The sequence below is a fragment of the Anoplopoma fimbria genome, chromosome 3, assembly GCF_027596085.1.
Source record: "Anoplopoma fimbria isolate UVic2021 breed Golden Eagle Sablefish chromosome 3, Afim_UVic_2022, whole genome shotgun sequence".
NCBI lineage: Eukaryota > Metazoa > Chordata > Actinopteri > Perciformes > Anoplopomatidae > Anoplopoma > Anoplopoma fimbria.
In genome coordinates this window covers 21,905,255-21,926,434 of record NC_072451.1, presented here as the reverse complement: position 1 = coordinate 21,926,434, position 21,180 = coordinate 21,905,255, and the positions used below count along the sequence as shown (strand labels likewise).

Genomic DNA, 21,180 nt, shown 5'->3' with positions numbered 1-21,180 from the left:
GGGATCAAATAATTATTTCCCCCACTGTATGTGCAATGACATTAAAAGGTACCAATCATTGTCAAGTGCATTTCTTAGCACTGCCATCATAAGGCTTATTAATGGATGTAAAAGCAGTTTTATTTCCTGATTGGCGTTACTGTTAAGTTACCTTTTCTGTGCACAGATGTTCCCGTCCTGTTGTGTGACAGGCTTTCAGTATTCTAGGTCAGCCCTCCAATGCTCCAGTGTGACTCAAGAATGAAAGGGCATGTACAGGGAAGGAGCAAAAATAGCAGCTGGGCCACAGAAGCAAAAGCTTTGACAAAGCCTCGGACATGTGTGTTCCCTGACCTGAATAACCAAGAGAGCTGCGGAGCACTCAACCAGGTAGGCCCCAAACGTGTTCGGAAAATAACACAATATTTCTTTCACATCCATCGGCACTTTCCTTTGTTGTTCGTTCCCCCAGCTTACAGCGACAGCAATAGCAGAGCTGACAGCATTTGGTCCTCTCAGCAAAAACAAGAGTGTAGAGGAAAGCTAATCAAACCTGAGTTTGTTTATTTTAATAACTCTCAGCGTTGAGATCATGTTTAATGTGCTGAAACGATTGCTAATGCGCCCCGGCCCCCTTTAGCGCTCACATTAAAGTGTGAGGGCATTTGCTATTTCGTCTCCAAACATCTTTTCTGCCATGCTTGTCCGATTACTCACACCAGAGAGGTTTCTGTCCAATTGCTGTCTTCACTCCAGGCTTAAATGGAATTAGCAAAGCCGAGACCTCGTCATCATATGTTTCATTTTGTTCGCACTTTCACATTCACCACCTGCCAAGTTACATCCCATTTTGGAAAGACTTTCCAAGAACAATGGACACACGGTGCACATGATCTGTTTCACACTGTGCTCATCAGCTACAATTCACTCTTTCACAATACAAGGTGTACGAGAAGTAATTACTCAGTAAAAGCACATTTGTAGTCAGTGGGTAGCTACAGCGTGTTATCAGTTGAAACAGAAACACGTCTGCAGACCTCTTTGAGAGATGCCAGAGCTCTTGAGAAAAATTTGTCATTTTTATGTCATTTTAACTGAGTTGACGCCAAGCTCCTCATGCACACAGTCACAGACAGACACACAGTCCTGTTTTATGCCAAAGCCTTCATGTCACAAGGTGCAGCTGAACCTCTTTCCTCTGACTTCCCATCGTGGGAGGAAATCACAATGTCATTCTTGACTCATGATTACTTTGGCACATCGCATGTTAACGGGCTAGAGGCGTTTGTGTTCCGGCATATTGACACCACTGCCACGTCAAGCCCTTTCACATCATCTTCCTGGACAATTTTGAGTTTCTCCGCCCTACCCTCATCTGCTGGAAGAGGTTGATTCAGCGGGATGGTTGGGGCGCAAATGATCAAAATCTGCTACATCTGTCCTAAAGCTCAGCAGGCGGCCGAGGAGGGATAGAGGGAGGGGGGGGGATGAGTCAAACGAGAGATGACAGAGAATTCAAATAGACAGAAGAAGCAAAGACGCTGAAAGAAAAAAAAGGAGAGACTGCTGGTTTGGGTGGTGGATGGGAAGTAAGGGTATGTCAGGCTGGGAGACTAGGGAGAGCGAGAGGAAAGCAAAGGAAGGAAGAGAGAAACGAGGGGCTGGAACTTTTCAATTACAGCACACGCAGACAACAAAGACCCAGATTTCAAGAGACTATAACAGTCTGCAGCCCGCAGGGAAAAGCTCATTTAGCCTCCTTCATTTCTCTATATCCTTTCTCCACACAAATTACAAGTTGGAATATTTAATGCGTTCCTTTTGTTGCACAAGCTAACACAGGGCTTCTATATCATTACAGATGTCCCGAATACCAAGATTAGCTACCTGGGGAGGCAGATCCTCCTGTTGGCGGATTACAAGAAAAACAAAAGTCCCGCTGCTTTAAATTTCAAAGCGTTTCAGTTGATTGAGACGGTCAGCAGCACCGACGGTGACTACAGCTATTTAGGCTTTGAAGATGTTATTGAACTGACTGTCTTAATTTGAGCTACGAAAAGAAAAGAGAAAAAAACGTCCCCTGGCATCCTGAGGGGCGCTTGCCAAATAACATTAAAGCAAAGGGGAATCAATGGAAAGCAGGCTATTGATTCAACCCCATCATGCATAACAGACACTCTCCTCGCAGACCATTTAACACAGGCAGGCCTTTGTCAATCAAGCTTTCAGTGTGAATGACAAGCATAATGACAAGATGACTTGAAAGAGCGAGATAAAGGACTCTCCTAGCAAACATAAAGTATAATTGCCCCAACGTCGAACCAATTCTTGCTCTAGAATTTAGCGTTTTTCATTGTTGTATTCACCAACGAGCAGATATAGGAGCCTAATTAGAGATTAATCTGATGTACCTGTCGACAACCTTCCCCAAACACTCACAAATGCAGAGCTTTGTCCCTGCTACCTCCACAACCATAATTTGAAGGCTTGAGGCAGCTAACTTTCTTATAACGCCATTCTGCTTTCACATGACTGAAAGATTTGTCGACTGCACGTCAAGTAGTTGTGATGTTGCTGCAAGGGAAAGGCAGGTGAGGGAAAAATAATCCACATCAGCATCTGTTCCTACACCTGTCTTGCCCATCACTGTCTGAGAAGTACCATTTGTAATGTGAATTCATACTCAATGTTTTGTGCGTTCAAAGTTTTTTATTTGCAAGTTGCAGGTCAAATGTTTCTTTTGCATAATTACGGTTTTCAGTGTCCTTTCACACAGGAAACAGTTTTATGCAAATGATAATGCTTGGAGGTGGCAACAATGAAGATGCACTCCTGAACTTGAATCCCATCACCCAAGAAACCTGATCCCTGGTAATGGCCTGTAATTATCCTCACTGGTAAATTCAGCGATGTTCATGTCACCATCTAGGTTGATGTGAGCCATTTAGTCATGCAAGCTGCAGGCTGTGGAGTTATGGCACAGGACAATAAAACGGGGAGAAAAAAAAAAGGGGGGGGGAGATAATTTGCTTATTATCAAGATCCTTTTAACACTTTTAATGTGCCATGATCACAGAGAGAGGATCATGCTTTAGCAAATAATGAGGATGAATTATGTGACGGTAATGGTGACTGATAGAAGCCCTGGTGCACCCTCATCATCATGATCCTGCTGTCCTCAAAAACTTGAATACACTCAGACTGTATATTTCACCCTCATTATGATGCACTTGCTCGCCCTCTTGCTTTCTCACTCGTAAAAAAAAAAAAAAAAAAAAAAAAAAAAAAAAACGGGAAGAAAAAGCTCTCTGTGTTGGAGCAGGCGCTCATTCATCCTCCAGCTCTGCGGAGGAGAGGAGTCACGGCGCGTAACGCAACGTTTAGAAGAATAACAGCAACTTTAAGGATTGTATAGGTGCATTGAACGGATTCCGATCAGGATGGAGAAATCTACCTTTTGCATTCAATCTCTGGAAATATCACGGACATCCCCACGATGAGCAACTTCTCGCCGAGGAGCGGCTGATTCACGGACGGATGCGGGAGGATCGCCTCCCCAAATAAAGTTGCACGAGAGCAGGAGTCAAGTTGGAGTTTTTAAAAAGAAAAGGACTCATCACGAATTAATGAATTTGTCCGGATCACTGAACCGGAGAGGGTTTTATTCGCAGAGTTGACTTATTCTTGAGAGAGCATCGTTTGATCCCAATTGCAAAATCAGGTTTGTGTACTTTACCATTATAATACAACATTTGATCATGCACTTATAGGAAATGGAAAGGAAATGTCCACATTCCACCCTTCAGATCCGATTGATGCACTTCTTTCCCCATCCCTTCTGTCTGTCATCTCTTCCCAGTCCGGAGAGAATGAGGTGTCGCTGGGTGAAGCATGAGCCGTCAGAGAACCAGTCATAAGCGGCTGTCTCTGCTATGGGAGGGGGCTGCTCTCGGCCTCTGGCTCTGCTGCTGCTGCTGCTGGACCTCCGGGGCCGGTGTTGCCTCGTCCTCCGCCGGACAAGACGACGGCGCCCCCGGCTCTCTGGGCTGGCTGCTGTCCGATAAAGGGCCCTTCCACCAGGCCCTGGAGTTCACGGAGGCTGCGGAGAGATACCAGCAGGGCTTCAGCACCAGATACAAGATCTACAGGTGAGACTGATGGAGAGCTCTGTATGTGGGTGTATTTTTCTTGTATGTTTTTTTTTCTTCAGGTTTTGGGGCTGTGAGTGTGTTTTTGCAGGTGTTTTCATTTCACCAAGCATGCAACTGGATAATTTCACTGATGAGCACTTTGAGCCAGAGAGGATCTAATCAGGGAAAGCAGCTGCTGAGTGTGTTTGGATTGAAAACCTGCACACTCTCAGGATTGCCCTCACAGGTATCACACCTGCACCAAATTAGATGCAAGCTGATGAGCATATCTGAAGAACTACTGTAGCGGTGCAAAGTGTGCCCTTTGCTCCTGCCTTTAAGTATTCTCATTGAAAGCTAATCAGCCATGTGAGTAGCACCAAACAGTGGTTTATTCTTTTCTTGGGATTTTGCTTCGGGGTTTGACATTTGACTATTGCTACAGCAGGAGTTAATCCCCTGACTATGTGTGGACACTTACATCCTTTCAGGGACTTCCTGCAGTGTTCCTAAGCAGCACTCCACTGCTGCTGCTGCCTTTGTCTAACATTCCTCACGAGCATTCATTAGACGATATACCTATTCTTGCTTTGTTACAACTGTTAGATGTCCAGAATGTTGATAAATGCGTTCACATCAGCGATCATGCAAATGCAATGCGATGGATTGGCATTAGTTGTATTGGTAATTATTAGTAATGTTTGTGTTATGATTTTGTCTAAAGTCTGTTGATATTTTCAAGGTAAAGCTTAAAAATTGGGTATACAATAGGGTGTATATATTTAGAGGTTTTTATCTTGCTGAGAAGAAAACATCCTCTAAAAGTCCTCGTTCTTTTTCTTGAAAAAAACACTTCATGGTCTGCATCTACTGTATAGGTGCATGAATCAACTGGTCCGTTATCTCCTCTCAGGAATCTTTTAGGCTGTGGTGTTTATCTCTTAGTGACAGCTGCATTTCTTTCAACAGACCTGCTGCACAAATGTTCCAATAGCCCCCTGACTTGAGGCTTCTTCCTTTCCAAACCGTTAAAATCATTGACAAAGGAGCAGACAGCTCGGACTGTCAAAGGCAGGTCACCATCTGTATTGGCTGGTTGACGTCTCACCGCTCGAGGGTCTTTTACCCTGCAGCGGTCGATCCTGCAACCCGTAAACTGCCTGCTCACATTTCTAACCCAAAGGGCTGTTTTAAGGATTAGGGATTAAAGATTTAGAGGAAGAATCCAAAATGAGACCCAACTTTTGTTAAAAAAAAAACCTCCAGTAACCATGTGATAACAGGAGAGTCAATTTGAAACAGTTACTAGTTCATTTGCCTTTTTTGGACTATATCATGTCTTGTAGAGGTGAAACACAAATGGCATTTATTCTTAGGAATGTATTTAACTTATTTCCCATTCTCCACACACTTGCAAATGTTCAGTATTATTATTATATGTGCCCTTAAATAGCCTGGAGGCTAAACTGCTATGTTGCCCCTCTTACCTCTAGAATAACTGAACCATGGCTGTTGATTTGCTCCTTACTGATTATTTTTTTACAGTGTTTCCCCTCTAAGGACCTGCTTTCATCACTATTGATTGCTTACAGTACATACAGTAAGCATTAGTTTAGATCGCTGAGTACTTCCTACAGCAAACACCCCTCTGTGAATGCTAATGGCATAGCTTTAGGCTAAGGCCTGGGCTGGAACCACAACACCCATCTGTCCACCGGGGACAGACTCTCAGCCTGTCCCCTCGTTATGATGATTGGCTGTAATGACACACTCCACACTGTCCCGGTTCCCCAATTATTTCACTGCCGATCATTTTTCTTGTGGTAGTGATTTGATTGCCTCCCAGAAGGAGAGGGAGGTACTCAGGGCAGCAGGCAGCACGGTGGGAGAGGTAGACATGAACTGATGCTATGGAGGGAGGGAGGAACAGAGAGAGAGTAGCAGCTGTATCTCCCAGAAGGTTTGTGAATAGCTAGCGTTCAGCAAGTATTTTGTCCAAAGGCCATAAGATAACAAATGATGGCAGCTGATAATGTGAGACTTTTTTTTGGCTTTACTTCTTTCTGTTGCTGTGGGAGTTGCGGTGCTGCATGTCAATAAGTTCTGTTTTATCTGTGCAGGAGTTATTTAAAGCTGTGACAAGCTTGTTCAGACAACAGTGACAGATAACAAAGATTCCCTACCGTCATGGAAATGTTTTGTAGTAGTTCAGCTAATTTAAAAATGATGAAATTCCCATTTACCAAATAACCTTCTAGTTATGACAGGCGAACTGCAAAGGACATGTTTCAGTCCAACCTGACTAAGTTTTAACAACTGGACACCACTAGTCTTATTTGAATATAGCAGGTAAAAAAACAAAACAGTTGGACATTTTGGGATTTGCTTTCTAGTTATGATTAATACCAATATCATATCAGTGAGCTAAATATTAAGCTTCAACCATTTAACTTACCAGCGCCTCTAAAGCTCACTAATTAACACGTTGTATGTTGTTTCTTTAATCTGTTAAAAAGCAAATGCTAAGCTAACAAGATAACTTGCTGTTAGCAGTAGGTATGGTATCAATCTACTCAAGAAAGCAAATAGGTGTTTTTTTCCAAAATTGTCAATTACTAACTTGAAGGGAATTCCTCTGAAAATCAACAACTGATTATAAACTCAACTTAACCGTTTTATTTCCCAACATTGTCATCTCAAAACCTCTCATCGCTGCCAGGGGAAAGAAATAGTGGAATACTGCATCCTGTTAGAAAAGTACTGTTATCAGGCTAAAGAAGGTTTTAACTGAAGGATGTAAAACCTCCTCCAGGTTGCTATAAAACCCCAAACTTTTCTGACAAAGTGACTGGGACATGACCTCAGTGTTCTCAATAGCAGCTACAGCCATGGCTACGATTAAGAGTGCTTCAAAACCAGCAAATGGAAAGGTAAAAGGGCTGGAAAAATGTTGGGCTTCTGCTCCGAACGGTATAGTAGAATGAAGGCAAATTTGGCTAAACCCACTGATGTAGGAAAATATAACATCAGGCCTAAACATCAACAATACACTTTTACACTGTATCATTAATAGAGTTAAATAGCATTAACTCAAATTGCCCCTCTAAACTCAATGTGATTTACAGAGGAAGTAAAATTCTGACAGTGGATAAATAATCAACTACAACCTAAATAACTTCAAACCAACACTAAAAACAATACAAGCAGGTAGTTAAAAGTGGTTTTCTTATACATTAGAGGAACATTATCAGAGCTCCAATGAGGATACATCACAGTGTCATCGTGTGATAATGAAGTATACGTGCATGTGTGTGTGGTCAGTACTGTACAGTTCTATATACAGTCGCTCAGAGTTGGTCACACACATTTACCTAAGCCTTTTCTTTCTACACAGCTTGTTAAAAAGCCTCCTGGGGCCTTATACACCACTAACGGCCTAAACCAAGTGAGCAAATGTCTCTGTGCATTTGTGTGTGTTCTTGTGCCTGCAGGGAGTTTGGTCGGTGGAAGGTCAATAGCCTGGCGGTGGAGAAGAGGGATGGTTTAGGTGGCAGCGGCGGCCTGGCTCTGCCCCTCGACCCCGACTTCACGCACACCATCCGCCAGCTGGGGAGGCGCCCAACCCTCCAGAAGATTACAGAGAGTCTAATCAAGAAATATGGCACCCACCTCCTCCTCTCTGCCACTCTGGGAGGTACGGTGGAGTACGCAGAGCTTCAAAGCAAGCTTGATTCACACAGCTTCAAATGTGATTTTGTTGTCGTAGCACATGGGGCACCGATTTTACCGTCTGTTGCTTTCAAAACAACAAAGCATATAATAATTTTTCTGGATCAGTGTCTTTTGGCTCACAAAAAATATCAATCGCTATGGTTTAGTGTACAAGAAATAATTTGGAGAAGGCAGTGAAAGGCAGATTTTAATATTTTTGTTCGGCTGTCAAAATAGGATTTTAAATAACACTTTTGAGCAAAACAATCATTTGTATGAAATTGGTTTTGTCTTTTCTTTCGCTAATAAATTGCTATAATAAATTATGCTTTATCAATAAAAAATTGGGTTTTAAAAGTTTCTGCTTTAAAACACAGATTTGACCTTGAAAACTGGGATCATTTTGATGTTCAGTGTGCTCTTGTGTTATTCCCACTAATACAGTCACAGGCCAAACACCCGTACAGCAAACATACGGCTTGGATGTCAGCGTCTCAGAACTGAAGACAAAACAATTCTTTATATTTCAAACATTTCATACCATTGTTCATATATCTGTCAGGCAGAAATCCATCTAAAAAAAAAAGACAATCGCCTCGACTGGCAGTGGACTCAGCAGACCGCGATACAACACATGAGTGTTTAATAACAGAGTGAAACTCTTGTGTTTGACCTGGAACAGCTCCTGATACAAAACAGTCAGACTTTGACAGATGTAGCTGATGTTGTCGATGGTAAAACTTGATCCAACTGAATTAAACGTCTACTGCAAGCAAAACAGTCAATATTTTTTGGGGGGTTTGGTTTTTATCTTGGACATCGGAGACAGTTGTTTCTTATCAGATTTCCACTGATAAACAATGTTATCCTGTCGATAGAGGCATTGGCTCAGAATAGCTTTTCATGTGACTGTTTTCTGATCTGGCACCGTTATGATCAAGGTTTGATTTGCTTTAGGCTCCAAAATTCATTGGTGTAGGAAAGGAAACGGTGATGGTCTTGAATTAAAAAAAACACAACAATGTTAATTGTCGGAAGAAATAGGAAACAAACAGAACTGCCATGTCCACTGTCCAAAGGTCAACAATGTTTACTTTTAACTATCACCATGATTTTTCCCCACAAAGTAAGATCATTAAGGCTCTTCCCTGGCAAAAAAAACCCAAAACAACATCTGAAGGAAAACCAGACATATTTGGCTGATTGACAGCTTTTTGCAACAAAAGTTTTCAGGTGCTGGTCCTCATTTGACCAGAAACATGTGTTGAAGTGGGTATTACTAATTACCTATCAATTTACTTTATATCCTTCTCCTAAATACAGTACAGAGCATCGCAAGAACAAAAGCACTTCATTTGGAGTGATGCTCTGTAAGTGTAACAAGAGACCATTTTGGGAGAATGGCCAATAATACTTTGACAAAATGGCCTTGACATGCTGTAAGAGTTAAGAGAGGATTAAATGCTTTTCAGGTTTACTAAAGAGCACCCAGTGTGAACACACTCATTCAAACTGCACTCAGCATTCTTATGACTAAGATCCGAGACTCTGGCTGTTGTTTCCTGGTAACTCAGCCTTTTAGACAAAATAATTGGGCTTATTAATGTTGGCTATATAGGTCATAGTCAGTGTGGACACGGTGCTATTGCTTTAACCTGCAATGAAATGTAATAACCCACAGCTGAATGTAGCAATTTCATAGAATATCTCCGGGGCACACACACTGAAAGTTATACTGAGAAATGTGGGGAAATCAACTATTGCAATAGAAGTACGGTAGATGAGGCAGTTTGAGAAACAATGTCGGCAACAACATCATTTATCACAAACAAGTCCTGGGGCCAGATGCATCACACACAAACTGTGTGTCCTCACAAAGACACGAATGTGAATATGCATTCTTTTGATCTGATTTATGAAGCCTGATTCTTATTTATAGATGTCAATCATCGTGGAATTGGGCACATAAGCTTCATTTCCACTCCTGCAGTTAGCAATAACGGGATGTAGAAACGCCCTTAAACATCTATTTGTCTATCGATAGTGCCCGCTCCACCACTCATTAGAGCTGTAGGTGAGAAGGATGGCAAAGAACAAGTGCAGTTTCACCAATTGTGACACATCGGTTCAGTTCTCCAACAGCATCACAGCAGCTGTCAATACGCACAGCCATTACGCACAGCTTGAGCTATTTGTAGCGGCCATCCTAATTCATCACATGGACCTGTAAACCACCTCAATCATCATTATTAAACGGCAGAAAGATGATTAATGATTCCTTTATAGAGCTCATATGGAAATAGACTTTACAAAGTGCTTCACAATTCAGGATAAAAAATGAAAGATCATTACTAGTAAAATAATAACTCAAATAAAAATAAGAACAAATTTCAACGATAACCCAATCAGGGAAACAATATAAACAACTCTCCCCTTGTATTTCACGTCTACCCTTATAACATAGCTTTCTCTTGAAAACTGTGCCTTTTGTGTGTTTGTACATTTTTTAAACATCTGGTCCCAGCATTTCAAAAATAATGTTGGTGTGAAAAGACGCTTCAAGTCTGTTGTGGTCGTCTGGTTTTCCTGGCTGCTTTTTATAAGCATGCAAAGATTGTAATTGTTAGAGATTTATCAAAGTGTTGAATGTGCTTGTCTCCAAGAGAAGAGCTGAGATCTGTTCTGTTTTTAATGTAATTTTTAATACTTTAATTAAGATAATTAGAACAATTAGGGGACGTTGATTAATGATCTTGGATAAGCTCTCTGCTCCTGAGGAGTTTAATAGATGCAGAGACCTTGTCTGTACTTTTTCCTCCAATCATCCAAACCATCAGTTCCACTACAGCACTTAATCACTACTGCGCTTTTCTATCCGATCTGAAAAGATACTAATGAAAGGTGATTAGCTCTGCTCTGTTAGAGCTAATGAAGCTCTCCTTCCCTCCGCCTGACTGTCACCAGGGGAGGAGTCTTTGACAATATTTGTGGACAAAAGGAAGCTCAGCCAGGAGTCTTCGCCTGTTGGTGCCGATGGCAGCCGCAGCAGCAACAGGAACTCAAACACTACAGGGACGGTGACCCTGGAGGCCCTCCACCAGCTGGCTGCCTCCTACTTCACCGACAGAGAGAGCACGCTGCGCAGGCTGCACCACCTCCAGATCGCATCCACCGCCATACGGGTATGTGGAAGTTGAGTAAAACTCAAAAATGGTTGTTTGTAGATGAAACACTGTCCAGTCGCTGCCTAAAGGCAGCTGTGTAGTTTCCCTGGCTTGGGGTTTGTTAGCCGCCAGCATTTAAACATGGGAACAGCAAGATATAAAGCATCGAGGTGGACTGGCTTGGTTTTGGGTTCAGCTGAAGTTACTAAACATGTTGGAATTACTTATTCAGTCGTTGGGGGAGCAAGATTATCCCGGCCTTTATTAATAAATAAATACATACACACATCACTAGACAAAAATTGACCCAGTATGAATCAATATAGCACCAACGAAATAATGGAATGTTTTAAGTATGTACTTACATGCCTCCATAATGTATTTATTGCTTTTTAGTTTGAGCCTAAAATCAGTGGAGTATTTAGGCCATTTGCTTAGGTAAATGTAGCAATATCACACAATATTCAATTCATGAAACTTTGGTGGCTCCACTTGCAGATAACATGCACCAACAAGCTTTAATTCCCACTCAGGGAATTAACTTCCATAACTTTTATATTTTTTATATTTATTGTCAGGATTAAGAAAACAAATGCTTATTTACGGAATTGCCATGACACCAGCAAATTCACCTGTTGTAGCTGCAGGCGTGCAGAGAATCTCTCTCTCTTGTTTTTCTCTCTAAGGCGTGCTGTTTATCGTCACATAAAACGCATGTGTGCTGAAGGAACTGGGGGATGATTTTTTTTTTTACTTTTCTTGTAAGATGGTCAAAACGTGTCTTTGCTAATCGCCCATAACAGACTAATTGACTGTTTTAAAGCAGCGGAGAACACTTTTACAAAACACAATGTCTCACAGCCTCCCCGGTACGAAGCTTTAGAGAGGAGAAAACGGCAGCAGTGGAGCGTCCTGTACTATAAAACACCAATCATCCATTTTATCATCTGAAGTGGCCATTAGAGTGTACACATTAATCAGCCTGAGGGGCAAACATAGATGCTAAAGTGAGTAGCCACTGATGAAGACAAGCTGCCCCCCTGAAAACTGAGAACATGTTCCTATGGTTATGCATCAGCTTGATGGATTAGAAATATTATTCCATTAATTTCCAGCCAGGCTTGCTTCCATTCATTTGCCACTTTGCAGTGCGTGTGGAGTTCAGGCAGATTGAGGATCAGTTCCAGAGAAAGAGAGCGAGAGAGGGAGATGAATACCACATTTTATGAGGGATGTAAAGCAGCACCTGAGATACATAGTCATTCATTAAAATTATACACGGTATTGAGGGTTCAGGGAGAAATAGGACATATCCTAAGCATAAATGTATGCTAATACGCTGTAAATTATGTATTTTTGTGTTTCAGCATCTCAGAAATTCAAAGTTCAACATCAAGATTAATGACAGTTAGAAATAAGCAGAAATCAGTTTTTCAGTCAGAGGGAAGTTGATTTCTTCTCTCAGATCAGAGCAAATTATTCTGTCTTAGAAAGCTAATTCTAATTGAAGACCTTTTCAATATTACTTCATGACTCATTGCATTCAAAATTCATTTGAGGCATGAAATGCCTTTGATGAAATTTTTTTAATGTTCTTTTGGCTTTCTTTATTTGAAAAATACACCAGTAAGATGAGTCAACACTTACAGGTCATTTCAAAAAAGTGACTAATGACTGTCCCCACTGACTGAACAAAGAAGAAGGGGGGAGTGAAATGACAAAAAAAACAACATCACCCACAATACAAAACATTCTCTAAAATGTCATGCAGGTGACAGAAACCAGAACTGGGCCGCTTGGATGCAGCAACTATGACAATCTGGACACAGTCAGCTCCGTCCTGGTTCACAGTCCAGAAAACAAGGTTCAACTACAAGGTAAAATCTTTTCCAAATGTTTTTGAACAATCGATTCAGATGTTTTGGTATTAACCTCGGGCAGCCATGACAAACTTTGTTATGCAGCTGTAAAACTTCACAGGTCTGAGGTGGATGGATTTGACACAAGCAGCCAATGTTTGTTTCTGGTTTCCTACCAAGCAGAAGTTGTTTTCTTTTAGCAGTAATATCTATGAATCATTTTTTGGGATGATTGGAAGGCACTGACAAACAATGTCATGCTGCCAATAGGGGCTTCAGATAAGAACTTTTCATGTGATTATATTTTCTGATCTGCCACCGTAATAATCAAGGCTTTGTTTGGTTTAGGCTCTGAAAATACTTGGTTTTGGGTAGGAAACGGTGGTGGACATTATTTAAAAAACAAAACACTGTTGATTGTTCTTAGGAAACACACAGCACTCTCTTGTGTCCAAGTCACACACCTTTTATTTAGCCTAAGGTCTTAATTTAGTGTTAATCTCTATTTTCATATGAATCATTTCTGTAACCATCATATGTAACAGTTTTCAAAAAGGCACTGACAACCGAAGCCATAGATCAGAAAGCACTCGTGCAACTTTGGAAAGAAAGTTAGTTCGGAGAACTTGTGAGCCTTTCATAATGTCACACCATCTGGCAATGGTTTATATATTTATCCCTGTGGTCAAACTGGAAGATTTGGATGACAATAGCCTTATATTTACTGAACTGATATGAAGGTGATATTGATCATCTAATCTGTAAACTAATCTAACTCTCAGCAAGAGAGTGAATAGGTGCATTTCCCCAAAAATCAAACTATTGCTTTAAAGAATACATTTGGCAGTATGTATTTTTGTAACTGTCACCAAATCCCACCAAACAGTCAAAACCAACAATGAGCTTGTCTTTTTCTCAATCCCATTCTCAAGCCCATTGTTTACTGCTTAAGGCATAGATATACAAAAGCGGGACCGACATATACATTTCTTTCTCCTTTTATATTTTATGATTTCAAATGCAGCTGGCCACTGCGTTTTTTGGTAAACAATACTCAAACAGGAACAAATAGTGTGTTTGTTTGAGACTATTTAATGCGGTGGATTAATACATATTTGTTGCATTCGTGAGTATTTATGGCAGCACGACAGGAGTGTGTGTGGGATTGAGTCAAAATAAACTGCAGTGTGTGTGTGTGTGTGTGTGTGTGTGTGTGTGTGTGTGTGTGTGTGTGTGTGTGTGTGTGTGTGTGTGTGTGTGTGTGTGTGTGTGTGTGTGTGTGTGTTCACAGTAATTACACCACGTTTTACCCAGTGCAGTGATGTTGTTCATTCATGTGTTTTAAATAGCTTAAAGAGTAACTGCACTCAAATGTGTTTTTTTTAAGATATAAACTAAATTATATGTCTGCACTGAGAGGAAACACATCAATGATGCTGTTAATATTCACATTTCTTACCAAATTAATAAATTAATAAAAAAATCTGCATTTAATTGTTGAAATTGGCTCAAAAACCTGAACTACTGTTTGAAATCAGCCTTAATCTTGCCAGGCCATTCTGAAAAAGTGTTTGGGACTAATGTAAGTGATGAAATGAAAGACTTTCAACGTCCTCTGATCAGACATAATCTCATTTATGGTCTGATAAACAGGAAATCCATCAAACTTGTGCCCTATCTTTATTTGCCAAGCCACAGTAGCTGTCATGTTTGTCAAGTGGGTGTGGTTTCATCTCTCAGCCTCTTACTTTTTATAATTTTTCAAAATGGTGCAGTGGGTGGAATTATACTCAGACCCGGGGGTGAAGGTACACTTTAAAGATAAATGGAGGTCAATGGCTGAGGTACATCAGGCTTTGGCTACACAAACAATGCTTGTTAATAGGATCAATTAATAATTGGTTTTGTTCTTTTCATGGACTTTACTGATAATAACAAAGATATAGACTAATAGCAACTTTATCCTTTAAGATGTTTGTCAGTCCAGCATAACTCAAGATCAAAGTGAAAACGTGTGCACCTGGATCCCAAGATTAAATCAGAAGTAAAATGCCGGGGCCTTGTTTTGGATTTAGATATTTTACTTCACGTATAAAGCAATGCTTTTTTGACGAGTTTTTGAAAAATATCAACTTTTTCATAACTGTGCTGCTAGACTTTTATCCAAAACAAGGACGAGTATGACCTCGGTTTTAGCTCCAAGTACCTTTTATAATAGATTTTAAGCTCTTAATGGTTTAAGACTGGCCTACAATGCAGACTCTCTGTCGTATCATAGTTTGCCACAAGCTCTCCTTTCATCTACTCTTGGGTTTTTAACTACATCTATACGCACAAGAAAATAGGCTCTAAACTTATGGAATACTCTACCAAAAGCTATATGAGAAACAGGCTCTGTGAGCAGTTTTAAAACAAACCTATTCATTTTATTTGGCTTAAAATTCATGTCAATCATACTATTTATGTTATATATATATATTATTATTATTATTATTATTATTATTATTATTATTATTATTATCTTAGCAATTCTCTCATTTTTATTATTCCTAATGGTCTTTTTTTTCATTTTACTTATACATATTAGCATCTACTGTCTTTTAATTGTTTATTTTCATTGTATATCTGCCCGTTGTTTGAATGTGTTGCATTTTTATTTTTGGACAAAATAATTTTCTCTTGTAAGAAAAGTGCTTCATAAATAAAATAGTATTTTTTTTATTATTATTATAACAATTTAACATAAATTATTTTCATGTGACCTCAGCCCATAGTCATTGAGTCTTATACCTCCCACAGGGCTGCAGGTCATCCTACCAGGCTACCTGCAGAGCCGCTTCATTCAGGCGGCTCTAAACTACGTCGGCTGTAAATCCGAGGGCCAGTTTGTGTGCCAGAGCAGCGACTGCTGGTGTGAGTGCAGCGCAGACTTCCCTCTGTGTAACTGTCCTCTCAATGACCTGGAAACTCTGGAAAGCAACCTGCTGCGCATCAGAGACACCTGGAGGCTGACAAACCAGGAGTTTGAGGAATCCGGTGAGTCAGGGAATTGAATTCACTATGACACATCTAAACAGGACATGAAAATGTCAGCTTTAATGGTGCTTTCAAAAAAACTCAGGGGTGGAACATGGGCTTTTAAAACTCTCAGAATGTTGGACTTTGGGATACAGGTTATTTTTCACTTCATTTAAACTTCGAAAATAATGAAGCCAGCATGAACAAAAACACATGTCTGGTTTTTGTTCTAAATGCATTCTTGGCTGTCAAACGCTGCCAGCTGCCAGACGCTGAATCAAGAGAGCTGTCACTCACTGTGTCGAATCAAATGATGCTTATGGTCCTCTTTAGGTGCTCAGGGCTGCAGAGTATGAAAATACACAGATCTTTTAAAAAGTCTGTTCTCAAAGAATCATGTAAAAAAAAATGTAATGACAGGCATGGTTTGACATTTAACTATTGTTTGCTTAATGAGAAAATGAATAACTCTCATACCTACTGTAAATATCAAACACATATCTTTGTTTAATTTGTACAAAGAATAAAAATAGATCAGCAGATGTTGTTTAAACACAACGAGATTTAGCATGTTAATAATGAGTTTTAGAGGTGCTGCCTTTTTTCAGTCTTTATGCTAAGCCATGCTAAACAACTGATGGCTGTAGCTTCATATTTACCGTGCATATATAAGCGTGGTATCAATCTTCTCATCTAACTCCCAGCAAGATTTTCCCAAAATGTAAAACTATTACTTTTAGTAATATCAATTATTCAAAGCTCTAATAAAGACAAAAGACAAATCCAAATAAAAAGGTAAACCAACATACAAAAAGTGTAAAAAATAAATTAAGGTTATGTGTTGAATTAACAACTGCAGTTAAAGCACCACTGAGCATTTACGGCTCCTGTAGTCATTTTCCTCAACCCTATGCACATTTTGTCTACATATAAAAATGAACCAACTGTTACACAAAGCTTGGCCGGAAATCAAACAACAACTGAAATAATGTTTCGTTGCACTAATTTCTAGGCAGTACTATAACTACCATAAACACGACCTACCAGAAGATTAGAAACAAGTAGCAATTTACACGGAACTCTGATAGATTGTTTCATGGCACAAATCAGGAGTAAGGACCTGCTGATAGAAGCCAAGTTTATACGACGATACTATTACTGATGTTTGAAGAATGTGACGTGATGTTTAATGGATAAAAAAAGTTTCCTCCTGCATCAGAAAATGTCAAGGAACTTCTCAGACTCACATCATTTGTGTGTAATGTTTGACACCATGTGTGATTTAAGTTACGTTTTCAACCCGCCTTACTTTCACACTTTGAAAGGCAAAAGCTGCAATTTTGCATTCAGTGTCACTCATTTCTAATTAGAGTCTAGTTGCTTTGAAGGTGTACAGTGCTCTGTGCTGGCAATAGGTGGTGAACGTGTATCCTTTCGCACAAACAAAATATGAAAGGAGTTTGTTGTCTGACATGCTGGTGAAATCAGCATTCCTCCATCGAAAGAAAAATCAAAATAAGAAAACATGCTTTCTTGGTATGTTGCAGCTGTTATTTCTCCTCTTGAGCTGTTTGCTTTTCTGGGACAAACAATGAGAAGTAGACAGTTTTTTTTTGTCAGGGATAATGTTACCCTCCGGCTCGTAGCCACAGGCAGTTTATTTATTCATGTTTTTTTCTTTCTACCAGAGGAGTTCCAGAGCTTTGTTGAGAAACTGCCAACCCATTACGCTGTAAACACATCTGTCGTGGAACACATGTGGAGGACGGATGCCAGCCTGCTCCAGCGCTACAGGCAGCTGGAGACCGGTGGCAACCAGCTCTTCGCTAAAGCTCGCCGCACCGTTAACAAGCTCTTCAGCCTCAGCAAGAGGTGCCGAAAACAGCCCAAAATAGTCCTGCAGAGGACGAGGTAAGAAGGCAGTACATGAACAAGAGAGGGGACTGTTTATACCGCCGCCTGTTAACCCAAGGTGCTCCCCAAAACTTATAATTATGGAAATGATTTATGCGCCGGGCGTTGGGAGAAAGCAGCAGAGCGGGACGGTACTTATTAGAAGGCACTTGAGGAAGAGTAGAGTGAGGTGAAAAGTGCTGACAGGAGCAAAGCTGCACCTCTGCTCCACCAGGGGGATCATGTTTGGCCAAACAGACAAGTTTCACTGTCTGCAGGTTTAAACTGCATTACAATCAATACAGCATCTTAAAAATTCTCATATAACAATCCATTTGTTTTAACGGAATCACGTCCAAGAATTTAAGCGGCTCTGGCCCGTGATACATGACGACTTTGCTTATATTTATCACTGTATTGTTTTTACTATAACAGCTGCTGTTTCAGCAGCAGTCCCACCTGGATAATGTATTTCTGCAGCCTATCAGAGACCACTGTGGTCATAACTTCACTCAGATTTATTCCTCTCTCATGTACACTCTATGTTTTATAGCTGGTAGGGAAATTAACTAAATGACACAATCCATCAGCTCGCTAGTCAAATGCAGGCACTGCCTCCTCCGTTCACAGTCCAATAACACGTCTTTATCACAACCATTCTGCTTGTAAAAAAGAATACAACAGTAGTTTAGGGTCACTGGGTGAGTTTTTTTTTTGTCTCCCTTTGAAACAGAATATTTGTTTTATTTGTTTGCTTTTCACATTGTAAATGTATTTTAACAGCGTAGTAATTGGTTTGCATCTGCTGTAAAAGACGTATTAACTTGAGACAAAAAAAGTCACAAGACAATAAGAGTATGTATGTATGCATATGTGCATCTGTTTGTATGTGTGCATCATCACCACCATCCTGCACCACAGCAGGGGAATTCAATACATTTTAATATTCATTTTGATCCAATTCTGCTTCTGGAACTCCAGCTGAGTCGGTGTTTGGCTAAAATTGTTTTTGCTGCACATTAAAATCACATTTCCTTCATTGCATTATCACAAAAAACATGAAAAATACTCAAAGTAACACATATGACTGAGATGTTCTGTGTTAAACCCAACTGTCGTCTCCTCTTCAGGCCTCTACACTTCTGGTTGAGCTACGCCCTCTCCATTTTATACTGCAGTGAGAACCACCAGGTTGGTGTTTATAGTGACGAGAACCGCAGCTGCTCCTGCCCCTACAACCATCCGCCCTGCCAGGGGCTCATTCCCTGCTCTGTGGGCGAGGGTGCCCGCTGCGCCTCCTGTTCCACGGAGAACAGGACACGATGCTCCAGCTGTAACCTTGGCTTCACCCTCACCCAGGGAGTCTGCCGGCCCGCCGTGCCCGACCCCACGGACCCCTATCTGGGCTTGGAGAGTGACCGGGACCTGCAGGATCTGGAGCTGCGCTACCTGCTCCAGAGGTGCGACCCCCGCATCGCTCTGCATGGTGTGTTCGTGAGCAATGACGTGCGCATTAACACTTGGTTTGACCCGTCCTGGAGGAAAAGGATGCTGCTCACCCTCAAGAGCAACCGGGTGAAGTCAAACCGCGTTCATATGCTCCTTGGACTTGCCCTCCAGTTTTGCCTCACCAGAAACAGCACTCTGGAGCCGGCGTTATCTCTCTTTGTGAACCCTTTCGGGGGCAGCCATTCAGAGAGCTGGACCGTGCCTATAGGTCAGCACGGATACCCTGACTGGGAGCGAACCAAGCTGGATATCCCTTTGGACTGCTATAATTGGACTTTAACTCTAGGAAACAGATGGAAGAGTTTTTTTGAGACGGTTCATTTCTACCTGAGGAGTCGTATCAGGGAACCCGTGGGAGCGACAGGAGGCAACAAGAACACGACGGTGTACTATGAGCCTCTTGAGGCGACGGAGCCATCTAACAACATCGGCTACATGAAAGTGAACAGCATGCAGCTGTTCGGATACAGCGTGCATTTTGACCCCGAGGCTATCCAGGACCTGATTCTGCAGATAGACTACCCGTACACTCAGGGATCACAGGACTCGGCCCTGCTGCAGCTGGTGGAGCTGCGCTACAGGGTTAACCGCCTCTCGCCTCCCGGGGCCCCACACGTGGATCTGTTCGCCTGTCTGCTCCGCCACAGACTCAAACTGTCCAGTGCAGACGTGACCAGGATACTCACTGCCCTGCAAGCTTTCAGTGCCAGACAACCAAACTACGAGGAGTACGAGGCAAATAAACTGTGTAGTTAGTTAACGGCCACTATTTGATGTTTTGTACTATTTTCCTTGCCACAGACAGACCTGTATCCTTTGTCAGCTGGATCCATTTGTGGCAAGTGTGTGATATGTTGTTCGAGGTTGTGTTGTACATACACTTATGTGCAATTAAATTTGATGTTTTCATAATTTCAGTGTAGTTTTATGGATTAAAGCCCCCTGAAAACTTTCCAATATAACAGGGAATGGGTTTTTGTGACTTTTAAACAACAATCAAAGACTTAAGGTTTGGGAAACAAAACACCCATAGGCACCACTTATTATTAGTTTAACATTTTGTATAATGCTTCATCAGGACAGTGTTAATGTGATCAGATTTGATTGACAGTGGCCTGACAACAGTCATTATGTTTTGATTCAAAATGAGCTAAACCCTGATTATGATTGATGCATTGAAATGCGTGACAACACCTTTTTTAAACTTGTCAACATCAAACCAGTGAGAACGATGACGTGGAATAACCAAAACTGTTCCACGTTCCAAAAAGCATTGTGTTCATGTACGAGCCCACTGCTCATAGCGAGACGCTAAATGAGGAAACATCTTACTATCATCATTTTGCATTTTAAATTATTTTGCACATTACGCTAGAAAGCATCACAATATCCTTAATGCCTTCCTAGTTATCTCTTTGGAGAGTCTTAGTGGTGTGTGTTGTGTTGTTTTTGCCCATCTGGAGCCTCAGAACACAAGGTCTCCATTCTCCATTGAGGGAATAGCCTCCGCACAGATTACTAAGTATATAGTGAGAGAAGGGAGGGTCGGAGCAGCCTGCCTCTGTTCCTCTGCCGTCCCTGTCCGCCATTCACACTTACTGTGATAGATGAGCTGGAGCACCTCAGAGACATGCCAAGCATCAAACAAAGCTACGCTACGTATCAGTGACAAGGATAGTACTCTCGCCCAGCGCCGGAGCGAGTCGGACACTCAAAAGAGTGACTCAGACCAAAAGAGAAATCAGCTTTAATCCCCCAAAGGGCCGTCGTCAGTGGAGCCGCAGGCTCGCAGCGTGGTGCAGCGTTGATTAGACCAACATCTAAAGAGCTTGTAGCAAAGACATAGCTTCATCAAGATTCACCAAACACGTTTCTCCTGAGATTAAAGCCGGACACAAAATGCTCTGATGCTATCGT

The 21,180-nt window shown here is 41.3% G+C and overlaps 1 protein-coding gene across 1 annotated transcript; it reads left to right on the top strand.

Moving 5' to 3' along the window:
* The first annotated feature begins 4,415 nt into the window (after positions 1 to 4,415).
* On the top strand, positions 4,416 to 20,200 carry LOC129088888 (BMP/retinoic acid-inducible neural-specific protein 3-like). Its single transcript, XM_054596145.1, has 7 exons — positions 4,416 to 4,478; positions 7,601 to 7,803; positions 10,785 to 11,002; positions 12,756 to 12,861; positions 15,643 to 15,879; positions 17,550 to 17,772; positions 18,885 to 20,200. Coding segments are annotated over exons 1-7 (2,124 nt in total). The 5' UTR covers positions 4,416 to 4,476; the 3' UTR covers positions 20,020 to 20,200.
* The last annotated feature ends 980 nt before the right edge of the window (positions 20,201 to 21,180 follow it).

What these genes read in the sequence shown, in the direction of transcription:
- LOC129088888 (XM_054596145.1), top strand. An exon ending in TCGCATCCACCGCCATACGG is followed by an intron (nt 11,003 to 12,755) that starts GTATGTGGAAGT and finishes AATGTCATGCAG; the next exon opens with GTGACAGAAACCAGAACTGG. An exon ending in CCAGGAGTTTGAGGAATCCG is followed by an intron (nt 15,880 to 17,549) that starts GTGAGTCAGGGA and finishes TCTTTCTACCAG; the next exon opens with AGGAGTTCCAGAGCTTTGTT.